Genomic DNA, 17,451 nt, shown 5'->3' with positions numbered 1-17,451 from the left:
GGGTAGTATCTTTTCAGGATTTTGGCACTGTATTGCATTGTGTTTAGAGTGAAAGGAGACGACTAATTCCCGGGGGGGGGGTACTACCCTTGTCGACCGACGGGGGTGCTCAGCTGAGGTTCGAAAAATGGATTTTCTCAAATTTTCTACTTTTCCCCAAATTTTCCAAAATTAGGCACCCTACGAGGGACTGATTTTTCTATTTTGGTGTTTTTGCGACCCTAACTGGGACTCGTGGAGGCTAAAAAAGGTACCCTGACCAGCGGAGCATCCCCGTAACCCATTTTGCCCTAGTATCCCCCCCCCCGGGACTAATTCTATATTTTAAACCAAATTTTCAGTTGGAATTACGCTCTAATTAAGTAAAACTTCCTCTGCGCTATGTATTGGTTTATTTTCTACAAATTCAAATACCTGCCCCAAAATACAATCGTATTCAAATGTTCTTATAAAGTAACTAGCTCTTATTACTGATATACGTTTTATAAAGAAAGAATTAATGACCGATTGTTATCTGTTTCTACATACATCTTATTTATAAACATCAATTAAAATATTAACAACTTTGTTTATCTCATTTCGAGGATTCATTGAAATTTTTAAATCGTTGATTCTAACTTTTTCGCAAGTTGTTGAAGATATTTTTTCTCAGACTCAAACTAAATGTAATGACCACCAGAGCAAAAAATTCAAGTTTATGACGTCACTGGGATTGTCTGACAGACCAACGCTGTTAATATAGCGAGCTTATGTCTCTACCGCTATGACGACATGAGTGACTGAAATGATTAGGAAAAACTCTCAGCTTTGACTGGCAAAATCTATTAACCGTCTTCCTCCGCCCGTCTTCCTCCGACCGTCCTCCCCCCCCCCAGAAAAGGATATACATGCTAATCCATTTGAAATGGTTTTAAGTGTTTCTCCCAAATACTTTCATAACAAAGAATTGAAATAATTCTTTAGGAAAATGACTGCCTAGAGATTGAACCAGATTTTGTAACGAGTTGTGACTCTTTTCCTTGTATGTAAAGTAGCTCTTCTCCATTTCTAAGATTTCGTAAATCTCCTTGACAACGGCTACTGATGTGACGTCATCATTTCCGTAATTCGCTTTCAAGATTTCTTTTTGTTCTTCGTTGGACTTTTTCAAAGCTTGAGTAATAAACCATGAGCATTTCGCGTCTTCGATATCACACCCTATTTTGCCGGTAACCGATGGATCCCCATAACAATCAAAATAATCATTTTGTACTTGGAAATATTCCCCTAATTCCAATAGAATTGTTTCGGCTTCCGTGAAAATCTTTGGGTCTGTAACTTTTGCAACGTGAAAGCCAAGACAGACGGGTAGGTAGAAAAAGGAATATCCAGTCTTGTATTTGGCTATCGTTTGAAATTTCTCCTCAGTAAAGGAATCTATGTTTAATTCTCCATCAATTTTTTCGGATGTTACCATATCCAGTTCTTGTCCCATCACCAAAAGGTATGAAACTCTATGAAAAGTTTTATACAGTTCAAAAAGATAGGATTCCTCTTTAAAATGTTTTTCAATCAGAGCGTAAATGCATTGTTCCATCAAATAAGTTTCGTTGATAGAAACCAGCCCCACCTTTTTATGCCAGCATGGTCGACCACGCCTCAATTCAGACCCATCCATAATATCATCGGCAATCAAGAAAACAGCTTTCAGAATCTCAAAACACCAACCCAAATAAATACCCTTCTTGATTTCATCTTCTGATAATTTACCGTTCCGTAAAAAATCAACGGTTAAGATGACGGTTAGCCCGTGAAATCTTTTACCACCAAATGTATTATACTCGATGGATTTACGTAAACGAGCAGCGGCTTCTCTCAATTCAGGTTTCGCTTCATCGTCACCTACAAGCTCGTTGACAATATCTGGAAATGCATTTTCAAATTTTTCACTATAAAATTCAACTTTCTTCTTCCAGTCATTTGATGTTCGAGCCATCCTCTTCTAATCAACCTGGTCACCAAATCCCTGGCATGGTCAGGTCAACATATACCAACAAATGAGACTTTGTGATCACTGATGCCTAACTCTCATCTACTGGAGTAACACCGCGTTTTAGATTCAAGACTTGTAAATAATGACTCAGATTGTCTGATGTCTGTTTGTTTTTGTGCATGATGTCTTGAATCCTTGAATAATCAGTTATAAAACACAAACCAGCTAAAACTTCCGCTATTTCTGGGAAACATAAAATCATTGTGCTTATTGTTTTACAATCTTTATTATTCGAAATTCTTTGATGCGTAGGACGGCACTGGTATTTTGGCAGCATGTGCTACTCAAATATTTTGAGTCTTTTATCTTTATTAGTACTTACCGAGCTCCCTGGTGAGTCAAGTGCTAGAGAAGTCATCGAGGAAACGTAGATTTGAAAACAGTTTTGTAAGATAAGAAAGTTTATAAGGTGATAGACCAAACGAACTCTAAAAAGGGGCTATATTACGAACACTTCTATAGCATTTTCGAACACTTCTATAGTATTTTCGGCTCAATAGCGAGGTCCGTTTGTGCTTCAATATGATAGATATTTTTGGCTTGAAAAAGTGTGTGATAAGTATTCAATTGGTGCAGGACAAGCGGGCATTGCTGGCAATTTTTCCTTCACATAAAATAGCATACGTTCATTTTAGAGGATAAACTAACTGAGCTTTAATCCTCTAACAGTTGTTGCCAAGCTTCCACAGATGAGCCGACGGTACGAACGAATTGTGGGAAATGTAGGAATGAAAAACAGCCTGTGATAAGAATCTGATGAAAAGAATTGATTATGCTTTATTATGGCAACAGGGGATGTGTAGGACAGCTTTAGTATTGGGCAATTTTCCAAGTTCTAGATTCCATGAACTGTTTTGACAGATCTAGAGGCCACTTTAAGGTATAAAAGTTTTCTTCTCGCTATTTTGCTCTCCACGTTTAAATTCGATTTAAATTCAATGTTTTTATTTTGAAAAAAATCCAATAAGCGTTGATACACCTCCTTCTCCAAGACCCGGTAGGATTTCTTCAGCTAGTAATAACTGACCGAAACACGATGGGGATTGATGTTCCCATGCTTTTATGACTGAAAATTAAAATTACATTGTTTTATATTCAGTGAAAATGGAAGAATAGCAAAATATTTTGTACTGAGCATTTTTATTTGATCCTTCTTAACGGGACACAAAGTCTCCATTGCAGACGATATTTTGAACAATTTATAAATTTTTGTCTGAAATTTTCTTCCTAACGAACAATTTATTATGACAATATCTCAACTAGACAGAATTAATCATATTTCAGAACAGAAGAATGTATTGAAGGAATGATAAAGTTGGCATTGCACTGTCAACTTGTCAACATTAAGCAGGAAGTTGCAGTTTTGCATATATCGATTTAAAAAAACTGTTTTGTTGCGCGTCTTCAGACACAACAAAGACAAGGAGTAAAACGAAAATTTTAATAAATTGCCAGCTAAGCTTAATTACTCAGCAAGAAGAATAGATTACGTAATTGGTGTCTTTCCTTAATAGAAATTAGTTGCTATTTTCCGTTCCTTTTGATTTTGATTTTTCTTTCTACTTTCAAAATTAATAAATCAATTTTCGATTACAACAGACAAAATCATCTCGTTTTAATCTGTATAATATCCGAGGGATTCGGCTGAAATGATCAGGCTTAAAGAATTTCCTCTGGATGGTATGCCAAAGTCATACTTTGTACTTGTTCCATACTGTGTTTACCTTATGTTCAAAAGGTTCATTTGTAATGGGCTCTTCCAGAAAAATATTGAATATGGGGATGGAGGATATAACATTTTTTGGAAATTTACCTGGACATTGTGAATTTTGACCCCCCGGACAATGGATCTCACCCTCGGACGTAACAGATTCCTACCCCTTTTTTAACTCCTTATAAATGTACATAATTCAAAGCAAAGTCAATTAATGATAAGAAATCATTATTTTTATAAGTGCTTCAATAATTCTATCCCTTACATACAGTTGAAATTCAATCAAAATCTAGTTTCAAGAAAGAAATCCTACAATAAAATTTTCCCCGTACAAATAAATAATAGTCTACCCCATTAGTTAAGTTGATGCCTAATACTACCTCCAAGATAAGTGCTTACAATGCTAAATGCTAAATTGTTCAAAGCTACTTGTACCCATTACTGAAAAAAACGACACACTACGAGACATAAAAATCATTTGCGTGTAAATAATATAAGCTGCCATCTACAGGGTGTCCCTAATAAAAGTATCGAATTTGAACATGCGATTGAGTAGAAAGTTTTAAGTGTGTATTCACAAAATTGTATTTTAAGCTCTCCCTCTTTTTTCTTTGTCATTACGTAACAATAAAAACATACTCTGCCTGTTTACAAATGCAACGAAATTACGATCATGAGAAAAACGCAACAATTAAAACATGTTTGTAAAGAATCGTATGTAAAACCCTATGAAAATAATAAAAATGGAATGTATGGAACAATAAAAAAGTAAAACGAGGGAATTTGAATTTTTATTAATTTTGATTTTTAAAGACGTACATTAATGCAACAAGGGAATAGTAAAAGGGCTATTGATTAATTTATACGTTGTAACTACCTTTTGTAATGAGCCTATGTGATGGAGAACGTTCTTATATTTTAGCGATAACACACACAAACTTTTTTACTCAATCGCATGTTCAAACTCGATACTTTTATTAGTGACACCCTGTATAAGGTACTACTATAATATACTACCTTTTAAGGGACGTTTCTCAATCGAGAGACGTTTAAACCAAAATTTTTGAATTCAATTTTGGGCACTGACCAACACGATAGGGATCTCTTAATCTGTTTGCATCGAAAACAAGAATGAATTCTATATCAATTTACCGAAGTATTTTGAACTTTGATGATGAAATATTTTTCATGATGCTCTAATGATTGCTCGCAGCTTAATTGGCAAGCTTGATCTCCACGAAAAGTAAAAAAAACTCGCACCTGCGACCAGCCAATGTATTGGAAACAACGTTCTTAATTGAAACAATGTCCTTATTCAGTCGTGGTACACGCGTATTGGAGTGCCCCGCCCGTCATTTACGTATATTAATACTAAATTCCTCCATATAATCTACCCCAAAATACAAAAATAATGTTAATTTGTTACTATATATCTATTCAAGATGAAAAAAGTTTTTTTTCTTTTAGTGGCTATTGAAAAAATCTAAACAATTTTTTAAAAGGCGAATTTATTTGAGTTCACCAGATTTTGTCACCATGTAAAAATAAGCCCATGCTTTTTTATTTTCATCTTTCTTAACGGTAGTAGCATCCCAGCTTTTCTTCAAATCCAATTTAGTTGGATATTTTGTGGATAGCTGCAAAACACCACAGACGTTTTGACGATAGCTTGGTGGTTCCTCATCTGATGTATTTTGTGTATGACTTTTTGGAACTTTCTGTTGTTTGTTTGCTGCAACTTGGAGATTGTAGACGCACAAGTTGTGTTCTTCTTTTTCACCTACGGTTCCGAGATCGAAATGAAGACTTGATGCGGACGTGCGGCCAGGAATGAATTCATCATTTTGCTCATAAATGTTAAACATTTCTTCACCCGTACTTGCATTCCCGATAACTTTGTGCATGTTCCAAATGGTGTTTGTCAATTCTGAACTAAAATCTGAAATGAAATACGCCTTCATACTGGAAGAGTTTTTTATGATTTTTCTTTAAGAACTTAAAATATTATTTTATATCTTAAAAGCTTCATTCAAGCCTAGCTGACCTGAACCTCTTTTGAAAGTTGGGGGAAGAGCTTATAATTTTAACAAAGTGGCGTCCTGCAGTACAAAAACTTTATTAATAAAAATAGATACCGCTCTCAAAATATTCCAGTTTAAAAAAACCCTAAGGGGCTAGATCATATTGTTGCGCATTCTCAATTCAAAACATGTGACTTTCTCGATTTTTACAAAATACGGCGCTTTATGTTAAGGCTTTACTTTTTCTTGTTCGGGAAAAGTCGAACAGACCCCTCTAACTCTTCAGGCTTCAAACTTTATGATTTGGAGTTACTTTTCTATCAAATAAGACATTTACATACTGCTGAACTTTGGTCCCATTATAGGTTGAAACCAAGCTCTTCGATGTGGATTTCTCACATCATAAGCTTGAATACGAATCCAAGTGATATCTCTGGCAGGAATTTTTTTGAGTTGAACCTTTGTTCGGTAGTCTTCGTGAAGTTTGAAATAACCTCGATGGCATGTGATGGCTGTTTTTGGTTTGTAACCATCATAAACTTCAACGGTGTACTGCCAAACAATGTGCTCAGAGATCCGCTGTTTTTTAACACCTTTCAATTTTTGAGCCTTGGGCATTATGAAGGCTAAACGATTTCCGGAAGTTTGTTCTACTTTGAAACTGTCGACTGAACAATCTGGTGTTTGTTCAGCGTCGCCAATCTGGATGGGGTAATATTGTTGAAAGTTGTCGTCATCATCACGGTAGTTGAAAATATCATAAATACCTGGATAATTGAGAAGGACAAGAATTTATTATGCTGAAAAATATTGTTTGCTTAATAATTTGTCTATGGTGATCTTTTTACCCTGGTTAGACAAAATGTAGGGTATCGGGAATGGTAGTCAGTTCACACATTTCCAAAGCAATCATCACCACGATGTGTACATAGCAGGTCAGGCGGAACAACAGTATAAGTGGGGAGGCTGAAGGCTCAAAATGAGATGAAATTCGCTAGGAATTGAAGAAAAAACTGTCATTTGCTCAAAAGTGGGGAGCCTGAAGTCTCCCCAGTTTTCTTGCTTCCGCCGGGCCTGCATAACACATCATAAAATCACACAGAATCATCGCATAGAAAGTTATTAGCGAGTTTATGTATTCGAGATAAATCGAGGGGGACGGTATAAAGCAAAGTTGACATGTCTCCGAAATCGCCGTCCACTTTGCTCGACGATGTTAAAAATACCATAAAAAATACCGTCGTCTGTTTAGGTGAGCAAAGGCGATATAGAGCGCTACATCAACTATCGACTTTGTTTTGTACCATTTCACTTACCGTCGCCCTCGATATCTTCCGATACATAAACTCGGTATTGTTCTAAATGGTTGCCCGTTGAAATAAAAGATAGCACAAAACGGGCTTTTCAACTTCAACGAGCTTCATTCTAAAGGCCTTCAATGCAAGAAGTTTAAGGGAAAATAAGTTTATAACTAAGATCAGGAAACTTCAAGCATCTGAACAAAAAAAAGCACCAAAGGACAATAAGTTCATTTTTTTCGTCTTCACTTTTCATCTTCATTTTCGAAAATTTATTCAAATTTATAAGTTATTTTTCCCAGAAATGATACTGCTCTGCATTATATTTGTAAACGGTATATAAATATCAGGGGCTTAAAGTAGTGCACACTTAATGCAAAAGGACGTTGATGACGATGTTTACATACCTGTGTGTCCAAAGAAACGTCCCTCGGTCATGTATTGGATCATTTGAAACTCCCCTTCATCCAGGTTGGCAACTTGTTGAATATAATCATGTGATCCATAAACTGTCTTCTTCAACTTCAACTCTGGATCAATCAAGGCAGAGTATCTGAAAGATAAAAATTCATATTAACATATACGTTCTAATTCGAACTGAAACATTTGTTCCTTCAGCTAAAAAGAGTCGTATAAAATTTTCACTGTAAATCAAACCTTCTTTAATTCGAAGAAAACTTTTAGCTCCATCAAGATCGAATTAGGGAAGCCTCTTTACCTAAAATATCCGTTGTTAAGTTAAGTAAGTGCAGTAAGTTAAGATAAGACGGCTATTAGTACACCGTTCACTCGAAAACTTTGATTCCTGATCTTCATATTTGCTCACCCATTTTTTCGCTCCCGTACTGATATGCACCACCCCGTTTTTTCAATAACCCACCCGAATGAAAAGCCAAGTCGAGATTGGCATATTTTTTCTTAGTTGGTAGTTGGCATTTGAAATAAGAAATATGTGAAAATTTGAAATACGAGTCGGTTAAACAATCGATTTTCTGGTATTGAAGAGGTGCAGGGAAGCTTACCCAAATACGGTTTTCTGTTCGTAAGGCATCGAGCCAAGGAAATGTAAATTATCATTTTTCTGCTTATACTCCACAACTTCTTCTTCACCACCTTCATAGGAGACGAGATCTTTACGAAGACTTCGAAGCTCAGTCATCTGTCGGTTGTGGTCAGTCTTCAGTTTACTGGTCAAATGCTGACGTGGTTCACTTCTAGTAGATTTTGTAGCAACCGTCCCCGCATCTAAAGAAATAGAAGACCAGAGTCTACTTTTGGCTGAACTTTGCTTTTTGATAAAAGAATGAGTCCAGTGAAGTAGACTAGGAGCGTTTGGCGAGGTCGCCATTTTGAGAGAAAATGTTAAAAATCCAAATAATAATAAAAGTACTTGAAAGAAATAATACATTGCCTCATACTGTACTGTATTTACCTTCCAAAAACAACTGAAATCTTAAGCAAAAGCATATTACCATAAACTACCGGGCCACTTAATCAAGCCATCTAGTCTATCAAAAAGCTTTAAGTGGACCCCGGGCTAAAGAAATAGAAGAAGCGATGAGCGACTGGTTTAAACTGCAATCTTTACGTAACAGACATTCCTAGTTCAAATTCCTCCTCCTCCAATGGCTGAGCAAGCTGTCCTCTGACCTTGCGTAAACATTTCTGAAGCATTCGAGCATCTTGAAAAAAAAACTTTCTGATAACTTTTGGAATATTTATATTAATTGAAATTTTGCAAGTGTGCACTTATCATTGACGACGTAATCAATATTTGAAAATGCTGAGGAAAAGGACCTCTTTTTCACTTTATTTGTTTATTTCCTGCTAAAGTTTTGTGAGGTAACTCTGTGTGACATTTATTTTTGGGACAGCGGATCAATTCTTTGCAACCTTCTAGTATCGTAGATTTTACAGAATGACCCAAAAATTGTCCTTTGTCCCTAAATGACCCCTTAGTTACTGTATTAAGGGATTGGAAAATGGTATTGACATGAACTTTTGATAAGTCTTATGTACTGATGAAGCTCGCAGTCAAATTTTCAGCAAAATAAGACGAGCAGTTACCTTAAGTGAACTAATTTTTTCGCGGTAAACAATTAAAGACGAAGAAATTAATTCTGCGAAAATAAGTTCTGCGAAAATTAGTTCCCTTTAGGTGTGCTAAAATAAAACACTTACTTCGATCTACAACCACTGTTTCTCGGACATACATAGCATCGTTAGCGGACAGTATTTGCATATAACTTCCATATCTCAAAGAAGTCTCCACAAGGAATTCACCGAACTCCAAAGGGTATGTATCAAACCAATGAACATAATTGTTGGGCGTTCCTTCTTTGTCATGTAGGAAGCCGTTACCGCCTTTCCAGGCGTCATCCTCACCTTCGTCCAAGGGAGATGCTGAATAATAGTATCTAAGTAAGAGATAATGGGAAATTTAATTCTGCGAGTCAAAAAAAAGCAAAACTCATTCTTGTTTTATTTCTGGAATCAAATATATCACGTGGATTTAATTCTTCGAATCAATCGAAAATCAGTTGAAAAATGGCCATTCCATTTTATATCCGTACAGGGGTGGACGAACATTTCCAGGGGCTATCTTTTCATTTTTTTAGTACGTTAAAGGTTATGTATTCTAAAATTTCCAGGAGGAGGGGGGGGGTTAAAGGCTAATTTTCTTTCGTCCACCCTTACTTTTAAGGTATGAAAATAATTTTTCCAAGACTTCTTTTGCAAATTTTGCCATTTTCCAGGGGGTATTACCACATTTTTAAAAATCTTTTTTTGCCTTGAAAAGGTTCGTTCATCCCCCTGTATGGAAATTTAATGAAACAGCCCAATGGCCCTGAAAATAATAATTTTCGTCACAAATTTACAGGATGTTTTTAAACCAATTAGCTGATTTAAAAATTTCGTGTGGATTTAATTTGACGAGTCATCGTCAATCTTACGCGATTTCACGTGTGTAAAACAAATTATAATTTATGCAATTAAAATTGAAATTGTACAAGACAGGATGGGATTGTTATTATATACAGTGTGTTCCGTAAAAAAAGTATACCAAAAAAAGGGGATTCTGTGATAAAATGAGTTAACCAATAGCTTTAATTTTTAGTATAGTTGAAAGCTACTCAGCTCTCTGTGCTTAAAAATTTACTTCAGAAGGTTTTTAGTTCCAGAGACTTAAGTACACATGGGTTTCGACGTTGAAGATGAGGTAAGTTATTCCAAAATAAGCTAGCTCGTCATAACTAACGTTAATTTGCTAAAGATAGAAATGTCCAAGAAAGTGAATTTCACATGCAGCAGAAAGAAAAATTATTATTCTTTCCATTGTTGAAAGAATTATAATCAACCAGCTTTTCATTAACGAGAAAATTGACTTGGAAAATTTCATCAAATGACATAAAAGAGAGCTGTCAATCAAAAGTTAATTAGCTTTTTTGCTTTGAAAATTTCTCGACTTTTGTTAATCTCCAATTTGGTATGCTTGAAGATTCATATCTCTGAAACTAAGACTCCCTTCGCAATGGGAATTACCGTAGAACGCTGAATAAGCTAATCCAAAATTTAAGTTGGCTATGCTTAAAGTTTTTTGATAGTTCAATTTTACTTTTTTAAGTATACTTTTTTGCAGAACCAGGTAGAACACACTGCACAAGTTTCTTACGTGAAATCATTGTAGACTTCTACGCCATGGCATTTGTCACCCCATCTCGTCAACGGTGTATTGGGATCAAAAGCTCTCACTTTTGCAAGAGCTTTCCTTTCATGTTCATATAGTGGCCTTTTTGTTTCCGTGATTTCCTCTGGAACCTTGTTTAGATCAGCATTGTTAGCATTTATAATGCACCATTGCATAGCATCGACCGAATTGTCCGGTAACGATGACTCTAATCCTCGGTAAGCCAGTGGATGGACAATGTAGTTATAACGTCGTTGAGCGGGAAATTTAGTGGTTGTTTCCGTCTTCGGATTGACAGATTTCAATCCAATGATATGGAGATATCGTCCCCAAGCCTGATTGTAGAACCAATACCCACCTAACAACAAGATAAAGTTGAGAACAACTCAAGAACAGAAGTTTTTTTTTTTTGCGTTGTTGGTACGATGCAATATGCTGCCATCCCACCAACCCAAAACGCTTTCTCTTGTCTCCACCCCAATTTTCTTTTAATAACGTTGGTTCTTCTTTTACTTTTGTCCCAGGGACAAAATCAGCGTGTCTTTTGGGAATTACCTTCACTTTTTGTCCCATATAAAACATAAAAAGAAACCATGAGACACGCACTTTTTTTCTTGTGTTGTTGGGATGGAGCATGTTGCATTGCACCAACGCGAAAAAGACTTCTCGTGTCGCCAAGCCTTAAAACATGATACATTTTTGTTTGAACGATGTTTCACCGTTTACGGCTCTTTTTCAAGTTCTTTCCTAGTAAGAATAAATTCGTTAGAGTTATTTTGCTGATATTCAAAGAGAGGGAAGTTGTGACAGGGTTAATTAAAAGTAAGAACGCTGAAAAATGATAGTCTTACCCCGATAGGCATCTTCAGGTTGGATTTGAACATACTTTTTATCCCACTCGATCGAACCATCATCTTCATCGTGGGGGTCATAATCCCACAAGTTGTTTTGAACCTAAGAAGCAGTTCCAAAAAATGATTTTTTCCCCGTTCTTTACACCTCCGTGTTTTAAATCCAGTTGAAGAAATACCCTACAATTTCACCTTCACCGGGAAAGAGACTTTCATTTCTTCCCAATATATTTCATCGGGGTTTTTGATTTTTCTAAAAAACGATGCATTGTGGGATTATTTCGGGAGTATTACAATAGAATTCCCTCGAGGAATTCCTAAGAGATTTCTATTGTAATACTCCCGAAACAATTCCACGATGCATCGCTTTTTTAGAAAAATAAATAAAAACCGATAAGATAGATCTATTTGAAATTCAAAAATTATTTCGACTGGATCTTTTGAACATGGGAACAATGGAATATTTATCTCCATTTGGAATTGTCCCAATTATTTTCATCACTACTATGAGAAAAGTTCCACCGCACGGCGGCAAAAAATGAGTTATTTTCTCCCACTGGCCTCAAATTAGCTTATTAGTGACTGTTAGGTTGTCAAACCTATAGATATTCTTAAAGGATATGATTTTGCAAAAAAAATTCAAATTTCAAAAAATTCTCAAAATTCGTGCCCAGTCCCTTTTTAGCAGTTTTTCTAAAAAATCTGAATTTAAAAGTCAGAGTCGAACCTTGAATCTACTTCAGTTACAAAGAACATAAAATTCTGCGTCAGAAAATGGGGTCACTTTTTATTCTAGAATAATCTGGTCACGAGATATCGTAATTTAAAATTTTTGGAGACTGGGACGAGGTTGCTAAATATAAAACCATAAAGTATTCAGGGGGTAAGGTCGAAAATTGTTCAAAATTCGTTTTATTTGCTTAAACAACTCGAACTTATCTATATTTTCAGCCAAACAACTTTTAAAGCCCATTTAAGGTTTATTTCTTTCTGAATACTCAGGTTAATATCGAATTTTACGAGATTTCTACCAGAAATAAAAGTTTAAAAGTCGATTTACTCGAAACTCTAGTTTTTGAAACATGGGACCCTATTTAAACACCCTCTTAGGGTTGTCGAAAAATCGTCAAATTTGGTAGGTAGGTTCCCTATGATGAAATTCCGATTTTGAATTTTAGAATTTTTGAATTAACGAAAAACCCAAATTTTACCCCCGTCTTTTAAAAAAATGTTGCCTAGCAACAAGTAAAATGCCTAAATTGAAAAAGTCTAAAATTCAAATTTTTTATTTTCACTTAGGCTTGCTTCATGCCAAATTTCAGGTCTCTACGATGTCGGAAACATACCGTATATAAATACCCCTCCAAGCTTTTTCAAGCAAAATTGCCTGGTCAATCGTTGATTTTTACCATATATGGGCAAAACGAAAATCTAAATTTTTCGAGTTTCAGAAGGGTCTCGATAACAAGTGACCCCATTTTCGAGCACTACTCATTGAGAGCTATCGAATGGTCGTACTACCAAAGAGTTAACTGAATTTTCATTTTTTCGTTCTAAATTCGATGACGTCATCAGCTATCACGTGACAATTCTTTTTTCAAAATATTTTTGAAATTTATTTTGGAAATTCATATAAAGGTTGATGGTGGAACAAAAAGTGTATAATAATCAACAAAGTGGTCGAAAATGCCGCAAGTTGTATTAGGTTGCTGAGCGAGTGGGAGAAAAAGGCCATTTTTTGCCGCCGTGCCGAGGCACTGAGACGAAGGTGCTTTTTCATAGGTGGATTCCATATCCACTTAGGTAACTAGCTAAAATCCTGAAATAGGAGGGTTAAATTACCTCATTACCACGCAAATTCATGAAATGACGGTTTTGGAAAAATTTGTCATGATAAACCCATCTACTCTGTCGCGGAACAAACCTAAAAGAAATGCGAAGCAGGTAAGGGTCATCATCAAAATCTCCGACATCGTGACGTTTAGTGGCGTTGTGGTATATCAAAAAAACTCAAAAATCATTTTAGTTTCAGTGGGTATTAAAATGGGGATATACAAGAGGAAAAACCGCGAAATATTTAGAACGCGTTTGGTGCCAAAGTTAGCGTGTTTTGTCATTTTTGAAATCTTTTTGAAAAAAATAAACGAATTTCCCTTTTTGAAGTGATGCTAATTTCTTCCGTCAGTCAATAATTTCAACAATGTTTACTTTAAAAAATCATTTGATGTTTTACCCAGTCCAATCCCATGGATTGTCAGCATGATGTGTGTGATATAGAGATGAGAAGCACCAGCCCACAGCTGGAATTGGAAAATCAAATCCTTCTGTTTCAGATCGATTGGCGTGCTTGACTATCTCATCTTCGATTGCACGATACCTGCAAAGTTCAGGGTTCGAGTTTAATGCTCAAAGGCTTAGAGCTTTGATTTTTCCAAAGACAAGAAAAAGTTAAGGCATAAGAATTTGCATTGTTTTAACACGGAAATCTGGCGATTGATTATATTTTCATTACAGCATTTGTGTGAAATTTACGCTTTTTTGACTGGGATTCTTCTCTAGGGGGTACCTAGGCAAAAAAGGGTACGGGTATGTGCCGCACTTTAAAGGTCCCTTTTTTCGATCACATAATTCAATTCCAGTTCCTTAAGGGTTGTAAAAACAGCTAAGATTCCATATCGTGACTCTCAAAAGCCTAAATCTCTACAAAATAGTTCCAATAGTAAAAGAAAAATTGAAAAAAGTCACAAAATTTACAGAAATTCGGGGTTTTTTTCCGTTTAAGTTTCTAAGGGTCCGGTTTGGTCCCTATAAGGGCCCGACTGCCAAAAGTCAGGTGGCACATACCCGTTATCCCGCAAACCTAATACCTCCCCGGGTCTCTAGCCTACGGCTTGAAACTCGTCAGAGGTTGTTGAAAACAAAAACATCACCTTATCCTAGAGTAGAAATTATGATTTCTTGAACAATGACTAGAGTAGCTTAAAAGCAATTTACTGTACATACCCCTGAAGCCACGATCGTTCTTTGTTCATAGGGGCGCCATATTTGTCATAATACGCAGCATGCATTTGAACACCGTCCCCTTTTTGATCATAACCTATCAAAAAGAATAATAATTTTGGGTACAATTCAAAACTTTATAAAACAAGCTTCAGAAAGAAATCGTGAAAACAGTACTGGCCAGTCTCAAAATAATTACTTACTACCTTTTAAATTAAGACTCTTTTTGTTGTAATTTCCATAAAAATGTATAAGGAATGTTCTGAATATTAAAGTGCACTTTGCTGTTCTTTTTAGGATTTTAACCCAGTCCAAGACTTCAAAGCTAGAAATTTAGAAAGATGGGTTCAAAGAACGCGTTAACCACTCCTTTTTAGATGAGTCTCCCCCTTTCTACAAGAAATTATCTTACCCTTCCCCCCACTTTTTGTGAATTTCAGGAGATCTCGGTGGGAACTTTGAGAGTGGCTTCTGTATATGACTTATGTCTACAGAAGCTTTACCTAGAGTCAGCAACTTTGAATTTTGTACATCACATTCATTTTAAAAGAACCTGTTATTTTTGTCTTTCGTGTTCTTATTTTGTTGGCACTTTGAGACTGATATTGTTCTTATTTTTAGGGAAAAATTTGGGGTATTTCAGGCTTTATACCTAATTTTTACTACTTTGACCTCTGTTTTATTGAGTGATTCCAGGCTCAATGCTTGTTCTTATTGTTTGAAAAATCTGATTTTTTTTATTTTTTATTTATTCTTTTATTTAAAGTTGGGTACACTAATAGAATTACTTAAGTACACAAGTAAGTCTAATCAAATCTATGATAATTTCTAAGATAAAAAGAGTAAAACTCATAATAAAAATCTGACTGTTTGAGCCTCATTGTTCTTATAAAAAAGTGCATTTGATCTTACCTCTCATGTGAACATGTATGAAGAGGTTGACTTCTTCACGAAAAGCGTTTTTGACTGGTCGCCTCAACTGATCCAGTTCCACATCTAGACCTTGCATTGTTGCTTCTAAACCTCTAAAACAATATCAAAAAAGTTGGCGAAACTTGATAACATCTTGTGTCACAGAATAAGCGACCCTTTGGGACCCGCTCACACTTGGAAAGGCTAAAACCTTTCTTAAATGAAAAGCTGCATTACAATCTTACTCCATTCAGATAACTTTATATCCCTGTGGGAGTTTCAGTGGCAATTTTAACCCCTAATACAGGGTATTAAGTATAACCATTAATGGCTATAAGACACGGGATGTCTCCCAGTCATTTCCCCACTCGCTAAAGTGCAATCACCGAAACAAAGGTATACAATACCCGACAAAATTATATGTCTACTTCAGTAACACTACAGAAACTTTAGGCGTGCAAACTTTCGCGAGCAGAAACTTTCGCAAATCGTTGTCCGGGAGTAGGTCAACTATGACAGTCGTAGAGGCGCGTGCAAACATATATCATCATGTAGCACTATGTCTGAAATTTCCGAATTTACTTGTTTGCTGTCCGAAATTTTCTTGTAGGTGTCTATTTTACGGACCAGAATGCTTAAATAGCGATATTTTTGACGTCAATTGTGTTTACTAAATTATATCTAACTTCTAAACGGTTTGTTTCTGCCATTTCTTAGAAAAATCACACGGAATCGGTCTATTTCACTGTATAACTTATTAAAAAGCATACCACCGTCTATCCAGAGTTATTTATTCCAGTCTCATAAAGTAGATGCTTATTTTCTGCCATACTTGGTTTACTTTGTAAGAACTAATTTTAAAAAGGAATATACACGTCTATATCAACAGTTATTGAAAAGGTAAACTGGTTATCTTGTACTAGATGTACAAAATCTCATCCGACACGCTAAAGCTCTAAAGACCTGGAAAATTTTCAACAACTGAAAGGTTTAGAGATTACGGAATTTCGCAAGACCCTATCAAGGATTTTTTAGTGGGAGACTTGGTAAGAAAGCCCTCGTTTTCAGGGTTTGATTAGTCCAACCGAAATATTCTTAAGTTTACACGCAAGGGCAATTGAACACGACTTGGGGGTACGGTACATCAAAGACCGACTATCAATTATAGACCAGCGTCCGAGATTCAGGAAAGGCCTTAAAGATGGTTTTCGTAGGGCACCCTTTAAATCAGGGCAACATTTTAATCCGATCTTGAGATATTTCCTTTTTAAGGTGGGTAAATATGCTGAAAAACAAAACTGCTGACTCAGCAAAAAAAACGATAATTTTCAATATTTAAACCAAAATATCTTGAGATCTAGACATCGAAAGTTAACAAACCATACCATTTTCGGATACTAAAAATTCAGGGCTATCCACCTGTGGGAATAATTTTTTCTGAAAATGCTCCAAGAAAAATGTTGACGTCATCGGAAAACGTTAAAAGCATCAATTTTTCCGCCTTAAAAATGCCATTTCTCGGCACCAGGTGGTCGGAACTTAACAAATAACCCCATTTTCTTTATCTACTTTTCACGCTGAATCCGTTGGTAGCCTCAGATATTTGATTTTCACACTTCGAAAAAACCGTTAGTAAAGGGGGGACGGGACCCTTGATAAGTTCTATCGATTATCTAAAAATTGATTCACTCAAAAACTGCAGGAGATTCGAAGGGCAAATTTTTTTTGTCAATTCTACACCTTATTAGGTGCATAATATAAAAAATTTGCCCTGATCTAAGGGGTGCCCTACGAAGTGACACAATTCACTACCTCGGACGCTGGTCTATTATCTCCGATGGGAAAATGGCTCCCTCCTTTGAGCTTTAGCCTGGGCGGCCGCCAATCTACCATTGGAATATCAAATAAGTAAACTCGGCAATAAACAAAAAATAA

At 35.9% G+C, this 17,451-nt stretch overlaps 1 protein-coding gene and 1 pseudogene across 1 annotated transcript; both read right to left on the bottom strand.

Annotated features, from left to right (window-relative positions):
* Nucleotides 1–881: 881 nt before the first annotated feature.
* LOC136799428 (farnesyl pyrophosphate synthase pseudogene) lies at nt 882–2,125 on the bottom strand (annotated as a pseudogene).
* Nucleotides 2,126–4,652: 2,527 nt separating this feature from the next.
* Nucleotides 4,653–15,630, bottom strand: LOC136799596 (uncharacterized). Its single transcript, XM_067056319.1, has 11 exons — nt 15,517–15,630; nt 14,608–14,701; nt 13,838–13,981; nt 13,447–13,528; nt 11,605–11,707; nt 10,739–11,111; nt 9,247–9,482; nt 8,088–8,310; nt 7,473–7,618; nt 6,109–6,534; nt 4,653–5,685 (listed from the first exon to the last, which is right to left on the bottom strand). Exons 1-11 carry the CDS (start codon nt 15,611–15,613, stop codon nt 5,255–5,257), a joined length of 2,355 nt encoding a protein of 784 aa, XP_066912420.1. The 5' UTR covers nt 15,614–15,630; the 3' UTR covers nt 4,653–5,254.
* Between the last annotated feature and the right edge of the window lie 1,821 nt (nt 15,631–17,451).

The sequence above is a fragment of the Clytia hemisphaerica genome, unplaced genomic scaffold (assembly GCF_902728285.1).
Source record: "Clytia hemisphaerica strain Z4C2 unplaced genomic scaffold, Clytia hemisphaerica genome assembly, whole genome shotgun sequence".
Lineage (NCBI taxonomy): Eukaryota > Metazoa > Cnidaria > Hydrozoa > Leptothecata > Clytiidae > Clytia > Clytia hemisphaerica.
This window is presented reverse-complemented; position numbering and strand designations above follow the sequence as displayed.